Raw genomic sequence first — 18,577 nt, 5'->3', positions numbered from 1 at the left:
GATGCTTAGTGGTGTAGCTGATTCCTGCTAATGGTGGCTGCATATAAAAAAGGCAGAGAAATCCCAGGCAGGGGGTGAGAGTCCTAAAAATGAGCTGAGGTGAGCCAGTGGCCTGGAACCCCTCTCCCCACCTAGAGAGACCCCCTCAGAGGAGCGGTCCTTGCAGAGCTAACTCCCCTGAGGCTCAGATGTGTCCAGGGGGCCCAGGAATGAGATTCAGGAGTCTGGCCATGTCTAAGATTGTCTAAGGTAATTTAGGGATCTCTGCCCTGTCCTTCCTCACCAGATAAACACAAGTCCAAGAGAGACAGGGAGAAGGGTGGGAACAGCCATTGGATAAGGTAGAGAGGGAAGGCCTCTCTAGAGAGACTTCAGCATCCACTGGTTTAGAAAGACAAAGGACTTTCAAAATGGAATGAAATTCCGCATGAACACCCCCAGGGAGCCCTCTCCTGTCTACAAGAGGATGTGCCCCGAGGGCACTGATAAGCCCTCCCCTAAAGGTCTGAAGCCTTCCTGAGGTGAGAAAGCAAAGTGGAAGATCCAGGAGGGAAAGCAATAGAGGATCACTAGGCCTGGGATCCCATGGGGCCACTCTGATCTGTCCATGGTCCTGACTGATCCTGGCTTCCACTGGGGGCTACACATGCCTTTTTTGTTTCTTTTTTGTTCTCTTTCCTTTCCCTCCCCCTCCTCTCCCCTCTTTTTTTCTTTCTTTCTTTTATAGTATGCTCACTAGGCAAGTACTCTGCCACTACATCCCTAGCCCTTTGTATGTTTGATTTGAGACAACGTCTTGCTCTATAGCTCAGGCCGTCTACCTCTACCTCCCAAAAGCTAGGATTACTGCCAGACACCAACACACCCAGTCCCTTCCTTCCTTTTTTGTTTGGTTTATATATTTTTTGTTTCATTTTTTGTTGTTTTGCTTTTTTTTTTTTTTTGAGACAGAGTCTCTCTGTAGCCCCAGATGGCTTGGAACTCATTATGTAGACCATAGTCTCACAGAGATCCACCTGTCTCTGCCTCCTGAGTGCTTGAATTAAAGGTATGAGCCACAACACCCAGCTTGTTGTGTGGTTTTTTTGAAGACAAGGTCTCACGTTACCCAGGCTGGCCTCAAATTCACTAGATAGCTGAAGCTGGCTTAGAACTCCTGACCATCTTGCCTCAACCTCCTGAATCCTGGGCCTATAGGCATGCACCACCATGTCCAGCTTTTGGTGAGGGCAGCTTGAAAGTACAGACAGAGTCTCACTGTATAGACTGGACTAGCCTGAAATCTGTAGCAACCCTCCTACCTCTGTCTCCCAAGTGCTAGGATTACAGGCATAAGCCACCATGCCTGGCTTCATTTTCCTTAAGAACTAGCATTTGAGCTTGACATGATGAAACGCATGTACAGTTTCTACATTTATGAAGCTAGGAGGAGGGGAGAGGAGTTTCCAGAAGATCAAGCTCAGTCTAGGTTACAGAGGAGACCTTTTCTCAAAAATGGGCTGGGGGGCACTAACATTCATGGAACAACCCCGATGTACCAGGGGTTGATTTACCCCTTTGTGTGCAAACCCATTTTTGCTAAAGCTTATTAGACATAGCAGAAAAGAGCCCAGATCACAGATATAAGGCTCTGTGAATTCTCATACAGCAAACACATTTATGTAACCACAGTCGAGATTAGGATGCAGATGTCAGGGGCTGGAGCAACAGCTCAGTAAAGAGCACTTGCTGATCTTGCAAAGGTTCCAGCACAATTAACATTTGCTGACATGGAGATAATATTCCTTTGTATATAGATATTTTATGTTAAAATAGCAAAGAACCAAGCTTAAGGCCTGCATGTATAGAATCTTGGGTAAGGCCTCATTTCTTTTCCCAGACATTTTCTGAGGATCTCAAACAAACCTACTTGTCAGGGAAGGGAAAGATGTCAGGGAAGGGAAAGATGGCAGGGAAGGGAAAGATGTCAGCCCATGGGCTGTGAGCTGGGACTTTATATATGGGGGCCTTAGGGTGTAGAAGAGGGGCATGTTTGGGGGAGAAATCAGGGAGGGGGAAGCAGGAAAAGCAGGTAGGATTAGGGTCTGGAAGTGTTTACTTTTTCCCTCTTAAGATAAGAGAAAAGCTTGTTGTGATAAACAGCTTCTAAAATCTCTGGTTAACAGGTAGAATCTGCTTATCCTATCTTTGGAGATCAGAGGAAAGGCAGGCTGCTTCTCAGCAGAGTTTGTTTCCCTTGACTTCAAAGGTCAAGGTGCTTATCAGCTCAGTTCCCTTTTTTGGGCTCCAAAGTCTGTAGGTCCCTGTTGGGGAGGGGGGAAGCTGCTGCTGTTTGGAACCCTAACACTACTAACTTTGTTTATGGTGAAGACACCCTGCCTTCCTGTTACCCCTGGGATCTAGAGGTTCACTTTACCCAATGTAATTCTGTTAGGTATCCCTTAGGACCACCCTGTGGTTTCATTTAGCAACTCTCTGAAGATAGCAGCTTTACCCCATCCAAATAGTATATGGGGCTATTTAAGAAATTTTTATTATGTATATGAGTGTTTTACCTGCATATATGTAAGTGCACCATGTGCACGCAATGCCCACAGAGGCCAGAAGAAGGTGTTGGATCCCCTGGAACTGGAGTTGTGGACAGTTGTGAGGCACCATGTGGATGCTGGGAACCAAACCCAGTTCCTCTGGAAGAACAGCCAGTGCTCTTAACCATGGAGCCATCTCTCCAGCCACACATATGACTATTGTAAAAGCAATGAACTGCAGCTGGTCTTGAGACCTAGTACCTTCACTCTGGGGTATGCCTTGCTTTCTTTCCAAACACCTCTCTTTCTCTTCAGCCACATGCTTGAAGTCTATATTAAAATATCTTTAACAAACCTTGATTCTCCTTCATACTGGCTCATCCTGAAATTCTTTTCTACATAGGAGCCAAGGATCTAGTTTAACTGCGTCGAGGTCACTCATACAGAAAGGACCTCCTCAGGCTGTTAGGTGGAGACCTGGAGCTGTGATCTCTGCTCCTGTCCAGGTTGACATCTGTCAGGTTTACCCAGACAGTCCCAGACAACTGTATAATGTGTTTGTTCTTGTTGCTGTGTAGCCTCTGTAAAATATTCTGCAATTTATCTGTTCTCCATTTGATGGGCATTTGGGTTGTTTCCTCCCATTATGAATATTGCTAAAATAAGCACTTTTTGTTTTGGTTTTTGAGACAGGGGATCACTATATAGCTCTGACTGGCCTGGAACTCTCTATGCAGACCAGGCTGGCTTCAATCTCACAGAGATCCAATCTGCCTATGCCTCCCAAATGCTGGGATTAAAGATATGTACCACAATTTTTTTTTTTTTTTTTTTTTTTTTTTTAAGAAACAGGATCTCACTATCCCAGGCTGCTCTCAAACTCCCTTTACTGCCTATATAGTTGAGTCTGGCTTTGAACTCTGGTCCTCCTGCCTCTGCCTTCTGAGTGCTGGGGATTACAGATGTACACCACCAACCTAGCTCCATTCTTGTTCTTTGGCTGAGCACGTTTCACCATTGTACATATCTATGTCTATTTATCTATCTATGCATATGCACATGTTGCTTATGCAAATTCATAGTATATATGTATACACACACACACACACACACACACACACACACACACACGAATGAGTCAGAAAACAATCAAGCCAAGACTCCTGTCTGGCATGGGAACTGAGCTCTCTAATGACTGAGTTGTTCTGCCTCCCAAGACAAAGACTGTTGACAAGTATCCATGGGACTTTACAATGTGCTGCTCACTCATCCCGTTGGCTTCCTGTGGTCACATGATTTCCTGGCCTGTGCTCCAACTTCATCTTTCTCTTTCCTCCCATTGATGGAGCTCTGGCCACATCTGTCTTCTATCCCTTCCTCAAACACATTTAGCTTGTTCTAACCCCAGAATCTTCATTCCTTGTCGTCTGCCGGGGACATTCCTGCCCCAGATTTTTGCATGGCTCCTTCTGTGACCATTCAGGTCTTGACTGCGAATGACAATGCCCTGGAGATTCCTTCCCTGAACTTTCCAGAGACAGAGTTTTACTATATAGTCTAGGTAGCCAGCAAGATCCTTCTGCCTCAACCTCCCGAGTGCTCCATGCACGACAGCAGTGCTTTTCTTTATAGTATATTTAACTGTCTGCATTTTATGTGTATGTGGTGCTGGGGACTGAACCCAGGGACTCACATGCATGCAGGAACTCTACCACTGAGCTATGTCCCCAGCTCACTCCACAGTTTCTTTGTATATGTGTGTTTACATGTGCACATACATATGAGCACATGCTTGTGAAGGCCAGAAGACAACCTCCGGTGCTGTTCGCCAGCACTGAGATTACAAGCACATGTCATGACACCCAGCTTTTTGGTTTTAGGTTTTTGTTTATTTTGTCTTTTGAGACACAGTCTCCCTGTAGCACCAGTTGGCCTGGAAGTCTCTATATAGACCAGGCTGGCCTCGAACTCACAGATATCAGCATGCCTCTGCTTCTTTGTGCTGGGATTAAAGGCGTGTGCCACCATGCCTAGCTCAGTTTTTTTTCTTAACATTGAATCTGGGGATCAAACTCAGGCACTCATGCTTGCTAAGCAAGCGTTTTACCAATCAATCTATATCCCTAGCCACCATATTTATTTGTTTTGTAATGCTAGGGAGTAAATCTAGGTCTTTATATATGCTAAGTAAGCACTGTATTATTAAACCATATCCTTAACCCTTTAAAAAATTTTAGCTTTGGGGCTGGAGAGATGGCTCAGCAGTTAAGAACACTGAATGCTCTTGCAGAAGACCCAGCTTTGAATCCCAGCACCCACATGGCAGCTAACAACTGTCCATAACTCCAGTTCCAGGGGATCCAACTCCCTCTTCTGACCTCCATGGGCATTGCATGACATGAGTGCACTTACACACATGCAGGCAATATACACATACACATAAAATAAAAATAATAAAACATTTAACAATTTAGCTTTAAAAAATATTATTTATAAACCCAGCATGGTGGTGCACATCTTTAATCCCAGCACTTGGGAGGCAGGGGCAGGTGGATCTCTGAGTTCAAGGCCAGCCTGGTCCACATGGCAAATTCCAGGCCAGCTGGGGCTACAGGGAGACGATGTCTCAAAAAAAAACCCCCCAAAAATCATTTATTTTTATTTTATGTGTATGAGTGTTTTACCTGCATGAATGTAAATGCAGTGCCTGTGAAGGTCAGAAGAGGGCATTTGATCCCCTGGAACTAGAGTTACAGATGGCTGTGAGCCACCACGTGGGTCCTGGGAACTGAACCCAGGTCCTGTGCAAGAGCAGCCAATGCTCTCTTTCTAGGTGGAAAAAACATTTTCTTTTGAAGTCAAGCATGGTTGTAATCTCTGCACTCAGGAAGCAGAAACAGGCAGATCTCTGTGAGTTCCAGGCTGGCCTGGTCTATATAGCAAGTTCCAGGCCAAGCAGGAACTCTATCTGAAAAAAAAAAAAAGAAGAAAAAAGAAAAGAAAGAGATGTTTGTTGCCTAAGCCACTAAGTTTTGGAATAATTTGTTACATAGCAACAGATCACTGAGAGGCCCAGAGGCTTCCGGGCTATATCAAGCCTCATGGAAGGCTTATGCCATTCAGCTAGCTGTGTTTACAAATCTGGAGATTCACAGAACACTTGCTGCTCTCAGAAACCCACAACATTTCCTCCCACTCCATTTATTCTGTTGGTTTTTGAGCAAATACAAGATTAAGCCATAGTGACAGTTCCCATTCCAGATTCTTTTTTTTTTTTTTTATGCTTAATAGGTTGCATCTTCTCACCTCATTACATAATCTCCAAAGCAATGTGCATGTGTGCATGAGTGTGTGTGATGTGTGTGCCATAGCACCCATGTGGAGGCCAGAGGACAACATTGTAGTCAGTTCCCTCCTTCTTTTCTTGGGACTCAGGTCACTAGACTTACATGGCAAGCACCTTTACCAGCTGAGCCATCTCACTGGCCCTCCAAAGCAGATCTTCAGTTGTCGGGTGAGCTGACCAGTAGTAACTTAACCATGCCCCTTTCTATTTGTTCCCCTCTTGGCTCACGTCTATCAACTCATATCTACTCTTCGGCTAAGGGTTTATGATTAGAGCACAGGGAAGAAGCAGGCATGATGGCTCGTGTCTGTAATCCTAGCATTTAGGAGCCTGAGGCAGGAGGATTGATGCAAGTTCAGGACTAACCTGGGCTACACAGTAAGTTCCCAGGCCAGTCTGGGCTACAGAGTGAGAACCCAGACTACTATGCCTGGGTATATTGTAATATGCTGGAGAGATGCCACAGGGGTTAAGAGCAATTGCTGCTTTTCCAGAGGACTCAGTTTTGGTTGCTAGCACCCACATCATGTGGCTCACAACTGTAACTATAGTTCTGGGAGATCCAGCACCCTCTTATGGAGCAATACATACATGTAGGCAAAAATACAATATACATATAGTAAAAATAAAGTTTAAGCTGGGCATGGTGGTGCATGCCTGTAATCCCAGCACTCGGGGGGGCAGAGGCAGGCGGATCTCTGTGAGTTCAAGGCCACCGTGGTCTATAAAGTGAATTCCAGGCCAGCTACTGCTACAGGGAGACCTTGTCTCAAAAATACTAGAAAAAAAAAGTTTAAAAATTTGCCTGGGCAAATCTATTTGTTTTGTTTTCAAACTCTGTGTGTGCACACGTGTGTGTGTGTGTGTGTGTGTGTGTCTGTAATATGTGTGAGTACGGGTTCAGGTGTACCGCAGCACATGTAGAGGTCAGAAGACAAACTTGGGTGTCATCTCTTTTCACCTTGAGGCAGCATCTCTTGTTCTCCCCTGCACACACCAGGCTAGCTGGTACTCTGAGCATCCAGGAATTCTGTCTCTGACTCCCATCTTGAGCTGATGATGGGATTGTAGGGTTACACTCCTGGGCCTGGCTTTACCTGGGTTCTAGGGATTTGAACTCAGGTCCTCATGCACGTGTGGCAACTGCTTTATCTATTGAGCTATCACCCCATCCCCCCAGCTCATTTCTGGGCTTGTTTGGTCACTTGCTACTATGGGACAGAGATTGGATTTTAAAGTCTATGAACAGTTGCCCCTCTAAAATCTGGAACTCTTTTTTTTCTTTCAGACAGAGTCACATTGTGTAGCCCTTGTTCGCCTGGACCTCACTGTGTAGACCATGTTGGCCTTGAACACCCAGAAATCTGCCTCCTGAGTGCTAGGATTAAACATGTGCACCGTCATGCCTGGATTTTTTTTTTTTTAAGTGAGGGGTGGGTGGCACATGTACTACGACACATGTATGGAGGTGGGAGGACAATTTTGTGGAATTGATTCTATCCTTCCACCCTATAGGTTCCAGAGACCTAACTCATGTCACCAGGCTTTACCACCACTTTACCCATTGAGCCATTCTGCCAGCCCTATTTCTTTTTTCAAAGATCCTGTGGTTTCAACACAAGAGTTTTCAACAACTCACCACAGCAAAAAAGCCTGGGAAATACTTTATTCATCATCCTATGTGCAGAGATCTGTGTTCTACATCCAGGAGTGAGTCCAATTCTGACATAGCGTCTCAGTTCTGTGTACGAAAGCCTGCTTATCTCAAGCCACCTTGGAGTGCTGGAGTGCACGTGAGACCCCTCTAACTGTCCCTCAGACCCCACTGTTCTCCTAGCTGCCATTGCCTCTAGCCAGGTTCAAGTCCAGCTATGGCACCTGGCCCTCCCCCCATCCTTTCCTGCTTCATTTGGTGAAGGAGAGGATAACTCTGCATGGTCCACTCTCCAGGCTTGGGAGAAGGGAGGCAGGGAACTAAGAATTAGCCTGGAAAGCTAACCTTGCAGAAACAGCCTCCTCACACCACCACCCCACTCCTCCACGCCTCCAACCCCGCCCCACGCCTTCAGACAGTCATATGCTCCAGTACCTCAGGCACCTGAACTAGAGTCGCATCCAGAGGAGCAGATGTAGGTATTTTGGACCCCAACAAAAAGACCCAATGCCAAAGAAATAAATAATAACAACAACAAAAGAAAGGCTGTGTTGTTTTGGAAATGTCATTTGGCTTCTCTGAGCGTTTCCTTATCTGAAAAAGCAGAATATTAGTCTCCACTCCATAGAGCAACGGTGAAGTTGACAGCTAGTGGCAGTGATGGGCTGGCCACAGTGGTGGCACTCGGTGCCTTTTCCCCAGTGAAATCTTATGCCAGTTGGTCACCCAAGAAGGGCAGTGTCCAGCAGCGATGAAGGGGCTACCTGGGTGCTGAGGCTGCCTTGGGAACCCAGGAAAGGTAGCCCACCTCCAGCTCCAAGCTAGAAGTGGACTTTTGCAGAAGAGAGCAGCGGGAAGTTCAGGAAAGGCAGAGAACCGGGATCCATGGCCAGCTTCTGCCAATCTGCTGAGGAACCAGAGAACTCAGGCCTGTGTTCCCCACTCTGTGGACACATAGGTCCCAGAGCAGCTGGAAGGCCTGAGGGGGAGGACGCCAGCTTCCCTTTAGTGGGTTGCTCTAGCCCAAGGGGATATGGAAGGACTAGCTGGGCTGGAGGGCTGGGCACAAGAATGCTGAGCTTAGAGAAAGACCCTGGTAGACTGGAGCCAGGAGGTGAGGCAGACAGGACAGGTTTGGGGGACTGCTGGACCAGAGGTACCGTCACCACCGAAGAGTCAAAGGACAGCGAGGGCAGCAGGGAAGGGAGAAGGCCAGGAGACTCATGACAGTGTGGGCTTGGACCAAGTTGCTGGGCTGTGGGTGGGGAGTTAGGGGTCCGGAACAGGTCCAGCTGTTCCTGGCAGCCACGGTGTCCATGTGGGGCAGGTTCTCGTGGCAGCTCATCCTGGGCTGGGCAGGCAGAAGGCAGCAGAGCCAGGGAGGGGCCACGGTCCATGTGGCACAGGTGTTCATGCAGGTGCAGTGTCCGGCCCCACCATGCCAGCTCCGCTTGCAAGGTCTGGATCTCCTTCCGCAGGGCATGGTTGTGTTTCTCCAGGGACTCATGCTGCTGGGGAACAGGCAGCATGGGGCACATCAGCATCAGAACCCTAACCAGAGTCCTCACTGCTATGGGATATGAACTTCAAGATGGAAGCCCTTGGCTGCTTTCTGGCTAGCCCTCTATGCTCCTCACATCTTTACAGGGCTGGGACCTGCCCAGCCCTCTGCCCACTGTCCCCTGAGCAGCACCACTTCTCACCCAGGATCTCTACCTGGCCTCCTAACCACTGCCTCCTCCCCACATCACTTCATTGGCCCCATTCAGTGAGTGTGTCTTGTTTGATTGGTTTGTGTGTACACGTGTGTAAGAGTGTGTTTAGGGCATGGGAGTGCATGAGGAGGCTCAGGGAGAACTTTGGATGTCTCTATCACTCTCCACCTTATATTCCCTTGAGGCTGGGTCTCTCAATGAACCTAGAGCTTGCCATTTTGGCTAGGGTGGCTGGCCAGTAAGTTCCCAGGATGGAACTGTTCCTGCTCCTTAACACTGGGGCTTCAGGCACATGCAGCCAGCCACATCTGGCTTTTTAAAACACGGGTGCTTTGGACTCGAACTCAGGTCCTCACACTTGCACAGTGCACTTACCGGCTGATCCATCTCCCCAGTCCCTTATTTTGGGGGGACAGAGTCTTACATGATCCAGGCTAGCCTTAAATTCGCTGCAGTCCTCCCTTCTGTCAGCCTCCCAAACACTGGGGTTACAGGCACATACTACCATGCCTGGTTGTGTCATTAATCATAGACTGCAACCATCTAAAGGCTTCCCAAGACTCCCAGGATCCAAACTCTCTGTTCTGGGCTCCAGGCCAGTATGGTGGCCCCAGCTCAGACCACCAACCAGTTTTGACTGCCCTGCTTTCTCACATCCTGTTCCTCAGCTGGGAGCTGTTTCCTCCACACGATTGCCTCTCTGCTCTGCCTGGATGCTTTGAACTCTGTCTCCATGCTACTCTTGATACGGCCTTCATGGGGCAAAGCCAATGTCATTCTGTCCTGGACACATTGGGTCTGTCACTGCTCAGCCTCCCTGGTGCCCAGAAGGCACCAACAGAGACCCTGTGGGGGATTCAGGATATGGTTGCACAGATTTGCAATGTGGATGCATTCTGTTGGGTACCCCGGGGTCAGCATTTACTAAATTCTGTTCAGCTGATCATCAAGTTCTGAGAATCTTCAGGGACAATCAGCAATATGCAATTATTATTATTATTATTATTAGTTTGGTTATTTTGAGACAGGGTCTCCCTGTAGCCTCGGCTGGCCTGGAACTCACTATGTAGACCAGGCTGGCTTTGAACTTGCAAAGATCTGCCTGCCTCTGCCTCCCAAGTGCTGGGACTAAAGGTGTGTGCCACCACCCCAGCTATTATTATTATTAATTAAATATTTTGGGGTTTTTTGAGACAAGGTCTCCCTGTAGCCCCAGTTGGCCTGGAACTTGCTATGTAGACCAGGTTGGTCTCAATCTCACAGAGATAGAGATCCACTTGCATCCAGCTCTCAAGTACTAGAATTACAGCAAGCCCAACTCCACCCTTCTGTCCTTCTTGTCCTTCTAAGGCTACCCAGTTCTATTGGATTAGAACCCCACTTGGGCAAGTGCCACCATGCCAGGCTTGGGTCTCTATTCTTTGTAATGCTTTTTTGGTGGGGGCATGTGCCATGGCACACATGTGGTTAGAGGTTAACTAGTGGGAGTTGGTTGTCTCCTTCCACCATGTGGGCTCTGGCAAATGCTTTTACCCGCAGAGCCATCTTGCCCCCAACCCGGCACTTTTAAATGGCTATTTTTTTATGATAATAATGATGAAAATACAGAAAGAATTTTATTTCCACATCTCATAAGGCTGAATAACTTGAACAACTTCCTTCAGTCCCCTTTGTGGGTCACTTTAAAAGGAGAAGTTGCAAAGGCATTCTACATAAAATGTGGTATAGGCACTCAGGGTTCAGAGCCCTCAGAACCACCAGTGGCCCCATTTGCACACTGACTTCTGCATATGCAAAAGATATTTAAATTTTTTATTTAGGTCATTCTCTCTCTCTCTCTCTCTCTCTCTCTGTCACATGGCATAGTGCAAATGTGATCAAAGGACAACTTGTGGGTATCGGTTCTCTTCTACAATATGGATCCTGGCGATGGAACTCAGGTCCTCAGACTTGGCAGCAAGTGCTCTTACCCACTGAGCCATCTCCACATCTCCAGAAAGGACATATTTTTGAAGTATTTAATTTATTATTTTTATTTTATGTGTATGAGTGTATAAGTGCACCCATTTCATGCAATGCCCACGGAGGTCAGAAGAGTTCCCCTGGAACTGGAGTTAGGATGGTTAGAGGCCATGTAAGTGCTGGGAACTGAACCCGAGTCTTCTGTAAGAGCAGCCAGTGGTCTTAACCACTAAACCATCTCCCCAACCCCCAGAAAGGATATTTTGAAACCATCTTAGCTAGGGATGTGGCTCAATTGGTAGACTGTTTGCCTCAGGTGCATCAAGTCCTGGGGTCGATCCTTAGCACCACATGAGCTGGGCATGGTGGTACATGCCTGTAATCTCAGCACTAGGCAGGTGGAGGCAAGAGGATCAGAGGCTCACAGCCAGTTTCAGCTACATAGGGAATTTGAGGCCAGCCTGGGCTACATGAGATGCTGACAAACAAACAAATGAACAACATATACACACACACCAAACCCAAATGAAAATAAAACACACCATTAGATCACCCTTCACCTAATCCTCTGAAGTCTTCAATTCACTTCCTGGAACTCAGGGACTCTTTGACCTAGTCATCCTTTTACCACCTTCTGCCTTTTCCAATGTCACAGCTAGTGCAGATTTCCTCGTTACGTCTATGTCACCCACTCACTCCTTTCCGGCTTTATTTTTCCTCCAGGACTTATTGCCATCTGATATCCTAAGTACTTTTTAAAATTACATTTATTTATTTGTGTGTATGTACGTGTGTCATGGCATATGTAAGGAGGTTGGAGGAAAACTTGTGTGAGTTGGTTCTCTCCTTTCACTGTGTGAGTCCTGGGAATGGAACTGAGATTCTCAACCTTGGTGGCAAGTGCCTTAACCCACTGAGCCATCTTGCTGGCCCATCCCAAATACTTTATGGATCATTTACTGTGTCTGGTCTCTGCGTAAGAATATGAGCTGGGGCAAGTGGGGCTTTTATCTGTGCGGGCCTTCAATCCTACCACTTGGAAAGCAGAGGCAATTGGATCTCTGTGAGTTTGAGGTCAGCCTGGACTACACAGTGAGTTCCAGGCCAGCAAGGGCTACATAGTGAGACCTTGTATCAAAAAACCAAAGAGAGAGAGACCTCGAATGAGCACAAGAGACTAAACAGACTGTTCTAGAAGGAACAAATAAATGAGCACAGTCTCACAAACACCACCTTAAGCAGCAGTCTTCACTGGTGCGGGTCTGCAGGGTGATGCTCTTTCCAAATTCATACCAGCGAGGTTTCATTTGCCCCCAGTGCACTGTCCTATCCACATCCACTTGAAAAACCCCTATTGGTCCTTCAAAACCACCTCAGACTTGATTTCCTCTTTTGGGGGTAGTGGGGAGGGCTACTTCAGATTAGACACTAGGCAAGGACCCTACCACTGAGCCACATCCTGGGACTCACCTCTTTTTATATTCCCTGAGGCTGTTACCTGAATACTGTGGAATGAATTGTGCTTGTTCAAAAGTCATACACAGAAGCCCTAATGTATTGGTATTTATAGATATGGTTTTCAGGAGGTCTTTTAAGTTGAATAAAGTCACAACGGTGAGGTTCTGAGCCAATCAGATTGGTGGTCTTCTAAGAAGAGGAAGAGTAGATCAGAGCATGGTGGTGCCTACCTGTAATCAGAGCACTCAGGAGGTGGAAGCAGGAAGATTAGGAATTCAAGGCCATCCTCAGTCCAGTTCAAGGCCAGCCTGGTCTATATGAAATGCTAACTGACAAACAAAACAAAAAGAAAACAAAGAACAGGAAAAGAGCAAGAAATGTATATGGCAGTACATAGTCGTAATCCCAGCACAGGAGGCTGAGGCAGGAGGATTGCAAGTTCCAGGCTGGCCTGGACTATACAGTGAGACTCTTGTCTGAAAACAAGGTCAGGCCAGTGAGATGATTCAGTGGGAAAAGGCACTTGCAGCACAAGCTTGACAGCCCAAGTTCAATCCCCAGGACCCATCTAAAAGTAGGAGGAGAGAAAAGACTCAACAAAGTTGTCCTCAAACCTCCACATGCCATGCTGTGGCACATGCACATGCATTAATAGTCATTTTTTTTTATTGTAAAGGGTTGGGATGTAGCTCAGAAATAGAGTACTTGTCCAACAAACACCTAAGTTCCAGCTCCAGCACCAGGACCTTGATCTTGGAGTTCAGTTTCCTAGCCTCCAGAGCACCAGATAGATGCTGTGGTTTAAACCAGTCTGTGGTGTTTGGTGTGGCAGCCCAGAGAGACGAATGTGTCCTCCCTACCGATTGTTTCCAGAGCTCTCCATCCTGATGCTGTCATTTACTCTACAGAAAATTGTGGGGTCTCGTTTTTTTGTTTTGTTTTGTTTTTTTCTGCCAGACCCTGTTGTGGGTGAGAGCAAGCAGAAGGGAAGGGGATGGTTCCCTGACCTCATGGCACTTGGAGTCTAGCCAGGGAGAAACGCATGGTAAGGTCACTGTGAAGGATGACTAATCTACACATAAGTTAATGGATTCAAATGAACAGTGTGGATGGAGTATGGAAAAGAAGATCACTGTGAAGAATGGATGGACTGATCTACTCATGGGCTAATGGATTCATGGGTTATTGGGTTATATCCCTGACACACTTCTTCCCTTTCCCTGTGACAAGCCCTCACTTGTCCATGATGCACCATGAATTCCTCACTAGGTTCTGGGCAGATGCTGGACCATGTTCCTGGACTTCCCAGGCCCCAGAACTATGAGCTAAATAGAACTCTTTTCTTTATAAGTAACCCAGTAGTGGTGTTCAGTTACAGCAACAGAAAACGAACCAAGCCAGAGGACATTCCCACCTGGTGCAGGGCATCTGCCTTGTCCATGTGCTTCTGTCGGCTGCGCTGGGCAGCCAGCCGGTTCTTCTGCTTCTTCTTCAGCTGCTTCTGACACTCCTCAGGATCCTGTGAGGCAGGAGACAGAGGGTTCTGGGGTCCTGGCAGGGGCTTACACCCTCTACCCTGATTGGCTATTTGGAAAGTTGTCCTTCCCAAGCTCAGGCTTTGAGAATCTTTACTCTCCCAAAGCCTGTCTCCTCCATCGGTGTCCACAACTCTTGGCAGACACTGCACACCTCACTGCAAAGCCAGCCCTAGCCAGTACCCTGCTCACAGCTCACGTGGGTTCGAGGGCAAGAGCAGAGGCTGGGATTCTAAACCAGACTATATCAACCTCAAACCTCACATTCTCCCAAGCCAGCAGTCACTTCTCTGAGTTCAGTCACCTCATTGGTACACAGAGTCACATAGTGCTTTTCCAACTGGCCACAGGGAGGGTAGAGGTGAGAAGGAGGGAGCTGGCACTTTAGAGTGACTGGCTGCCATTTTACCTGCCAAAGGCAGATTTTCCTACACAAGAGCTCTGCAAAGGCTAGGCCAGGGCCTTACGCCATTCCATGTGCTCACATTCAACTCAGGCCCAAAGCTGATGCTCACTTAAAAAACATTTATTTTGCCAGGCGTGGTGGCACACACCTTTAGTCCCAGCACTCAAGAAGCAGAGGCAGGTGGATCTCTGTGAGTTCAAGGCCAGCCCTCTACATAGTGAGTTCCAGGACAGCTGGGGCTACAAAGAGACCCTGTTTCAAAAGACCAAAAAAAAAAATTTATTTTGGGGCTGGAGAGATGGCTCAGTGGTTAAGAACACTGGTTGTTCTTGCAGAAGACCTGGGTTCGAATCCCAGCACCCACATGGCAGCTAACAAAACTCCAGTCCCAGGGGACCTGAAAGCTTCTTCTGACCTCCTCAGGCATTGCACGACACGGGTGCACTTACCTACATGTAGGCAATACACGCATACACATAAAATAAAAATAAGAAATAAAAATTAAAAAACAAAAAAGCCAGGTGTGGTGGTGCACGCCTGTAGTCTCAGCACTTGGGAGGCAGAGGCAGGCAGATCTCAGTGAGTTCAAGGCCAGCCTGGTCTACATAGTGAGTTAGTTGTAGGACAGCTGGGGCTACAGGGAGACCCTGTCTCTAAAAGACCAAAAAGGAAAAAGAATCCCCCCCCAAAACAAACAAATAAAAAAAAACCGTTTATTTGGAACCAGGTGTGGTGGTACGCCCTTAATCCCAGCACTTGGGAGGCAGAGAGGCAGGTGGCAGAGGCAGATGGATCTCTGTGAGATTGAGTCTAGCCTTGTCTACATAGCGAATTCCAGGTCAGCTGGGGCTATAGGGAGACCTTGTCTCAAAAAAATGACCCCCCCCAATTTTTTTTAATTTATGTGGGAACTAGAGAGATTGCTCAGTGGTTAAGAACTTGTGCTGTTTTGAGAGGACCTGAGTTTAGTTCCCAACACCCATGTCAGGCAGCCCACAACACCCTGTAACTCCAGCTCTAGCAGATCCAATGCAATCTACTGGCCTTCACAAGTACCCCACATGTGTGCACACACACATACACATAAGTTAAAATAAAATTTTTAAGTAATTCATTTTTTTGAGACAGCGTCTCCCTGTAGTCCCAGCTGGCCTGGAACTCACTATGTAGACCAGGCTGTCTTCGAAATCACAGAGATCCACCTGCTCTGCCTCCTGAGTTCTAGGATTAAAGGCATGCGCCACCACACCCTGCTCAAACTTTTTGCTGTGTGTGTACATGCATATTTTGTGTGTGCAGGTGCACATGTGCTCATCTGTGTAAAGGCCAGAGGATGACCTCAAGTATTATTCTCAGGAGTCGTCTACCTTATTTTAAAAATATTTTTATTATTTTTAATCATGTATATATGTATAAGTCTGTGCATGAGTATGTGCACATGACTACAGGTATCAAAGGAGGCCAGAAGAGAGCAATGGATCCCCAGAAACTGGAGTTTCAGGAGATTGTGGGCTACAACTGCCTGACATGGGTGCTGGGTACTGAATTCAGTTCTTACTCTCTGAGCCGTCTCTCCAGCCCCTCCCTTGGTTTCTCAAGGCTGGCAGGCCTCCAAGCCCTAAAGATGTTTGCCTCCACCTCCCCAGCACTAGACTGTAATCTGTTTGCCATCACACCAGGCTTTTTAAGTGGGTGTTAGGGATCGAACTCAGATCTTCATGCTTGCAAGGCAAGCATTTTATTAACTGAACTACACCTCCCCAGCCCCTCAACAAACTTCTATTAAACACTTAGTATGTGCTAGCCATTAAGCCAGGACACAGCAGTGAAAAAAAAAAAAAAAAAAGTGTGTGCCTGTAAACCAACACTTGGGAGGTGGAAGCAGAGGATCAGAAGTTCAAGGCAGTCAAATGTGGTGGCACGTGCCTTTAATCTGAGTACTTGGGAGGCAGAGGCAGGCAGATCTCTGTGAGTTTAAGGCCAGCCTGGTCTGCGTAGTAAGTTCCAGGCTAGCCAGAGCTATATGTCAGGGGCGGGGGGTGGGGGAGAAAGAGAGAAAGAAGGAAAGGAAGGAAGGAAGGAAAAAGAAGTTTGAGGCCATCTTCATCCCTTCATCCTTATTGGGAGTTTGAGGCCAGCATGGTCTACATGAGATCTTGTCTTAAAAAAACAAAAAAGAAGGGCTGGAGAGATGGCTCAGCGGTAAGAACACTGGTTGTTCTTGCAGAAGACCCAGGTTGGAATCCCAGCACCCATTTGGCAGCTAACAACTGTCTGTAACTCCACTTCCAGGGGATCTCACAGCTTCTTTTGACCTCCTTGGGCATTGCATGACACGGGCGCACATATCTACATGCAGGCAATACATGCATACACATAAAATAAAAATAATAAGCTGGGCGTGGTGGCACATGCCTGTAGTCCCAGCACTTGGGAGGCAGAGGCAGGTGGATCTCTGTGAGTTCAAGGCCAGCCTGGTCTACATGGTGACCAGGCCAGCTGGGGTTACAGGGAGACCCTATCTCAAAAAGACAAAAAAATTTTTTTTAAAGTTGCATAAAATCTTAAAAAATAAAAAGAGAGTCCAGGAATGTAGTGGAGTATTTGCCTAGCTTAGATGAGCCCCCAGGGGGCTGGAGAGAGGGTTCAGAGGTTAGGGGCACTGGCTGCTCTTGCAGAGGACCTGGGTTCGATTCCCAGCACCCACACGATAGGTTAACTGTCCAAAACTCTGGTTCCAGGGATCTGATGCCCTCTTCTGACCTCTGTAGGTACTGCACAAACCAAGTACACAACGTACATGCAGGCAATACACACCTATACACAAAATAAAAATAATAAATAAAATATTTTAAAAAGGAGGTCCAGCATTGGGAACAAGAGAGAGAGAGAGAGAGAGAGAGAGAGAGAGAGAGAGAGAAAGTGAGGCAGCTTCCTAGAAAGAACCCTAGACAGAATGAATGGGGAGTCCATATGACAGAGGAGCTGATGTGTGACTGACAGTTGTGAGCCTTCCAACCCTGGTGACCATGACACTTAAATGAAAGTGTGAGCTCAAACACCAAGGCTCTGGAAAGTCAGGGCAAGAAGGCCAGCTCAATACTGCCCTGTCACTCTACCTCAGGCAAGACCCTGGCCACCCTGGCTGAGGACTCTGCACACTCCTTGGTTTGTGGCTTGGCTTCCCAGTGTCTGTACCCTATTCAAGGCTCTCTTCAGACCCTGGAGGACCTGAAGGCTAGAGGCTGGGGAAAGAACCAGTGAGAAAAGGAAGTCAGCTGGGGAGCCTGGGGGGTGGGGGCTTGTAGATAGAGGAGGGAAGAGAAAGCTCTAGTGACGGCATCAGGGCAAACGAATCAAGAGTGAGCTAGTACACACAGCCATGTTCAAAGCTGGAGGCTTATCTGTAACGTGAGAGCTAGGAAGGCTTCAGTCCAATCCCCAGGAGGAACTGAACCCGGTTGAAGGTTCCGGAATGAGGAGCTTTGTCCCAGGGGGTCGCACAACCCATGATGCAGAGCTGGGACCAGAGGTCTCTACTGCTTCCCTCCCTGCTGGTCCCCAGGACCCTTAGCCACATTGTTTCCTCACCCCCCGAATCCTGGTCCCCTGTACTCACTGTCCCAGTCAGATGTGCACCACCCCCGCGTAAGTGCATGGCTTAGACGGGGGGAAGAGGCTCAAACCAGTCCTGGGTGTCCCTCAGCAGCTGTGACCTCCCAGTACCCTCTGGGGGCCCAAGGAAGTGGTGGCTCTTTAAATCCCCAGTGACCACTCCGCCCCCAGCAAGCCCAGTTTCAGTTTCTCCTAAAGCCAGCGGCTGCCCAGAATCCCTGGCTCCAGCTTGCTCACGTGGCTGGAACTTCCTAACATGAACTGGCCTTCCGGTTGCGCCCTATCGCAAAAGGAAGATGGTGGAGGGTGGAAAGGAGGAAGAGTGAAGGTCAGGTGTGGGGATGGTATCCTGAGTCCA

At 47.6% G+C, this 18,577-nt stretch overlaps 1 protein-coding gene across 2 annotated transcripts; it reads right to left on the bottom strand.

The window, feature by feature from the left end:
* Window positions 1-8,079: 8,079 nt before the first annotated feature.
* Window positions 8,080-18,405, bottom strand: Batf2 (basic leucine zipper ATF-like transcription factor 2). 2 transcript variants are annotated; one of them, XM_008838892.3, is made up of 3 exons: window positions 18,224-18,405; window positions 14,078-14,182; window positions 8,080-9,039 (listed from the first exon to the last, which is right to left on the bottom strand). In XM_008838892.3, exons 1-3 carry the CDS (start codon window positions 18,260-18,262, stop codon window positions 8,350-8,352), a joined length of 834 nt encoding a protein of 277 aa, XP_008837114.1. In that variant the 5' UTR covers window positions 18,263-18,405; the 3' UTR covers window positions 8,080-8,349. The 2 variants fall into 2 exon arrangements, with proteins under 2 accessions (XP_008837114.1, XP_008837115.2); XM_008838893.3 differs by having other exon boundaries at window positions 8,080-9,036.
* Between the last annotated feature and the right edge of the window lie 172 nt (window positions 18,406-18,577).

This window comes from Nannospalax galili, unplaced genomic scaffold, assembly GCF_000622305.1.
Source record: "Nannospalax galili isolate Female #2095 unplaced genomic scaffold, S.galili_v1.0 scaffold1659, whole genome shotgun sequence".
Lineage (NCBI taxonomy): Eukaryota > Metazoa > Chordata > Mammalia > Rodentia > Spalacidae > Nannospalax > Nannospalax galili.
The sequence above is the reverse complement of the archived record's forward strand: the minus strand, read 5'-3'. Positions and strand labels throughout refer to the sequence as shown.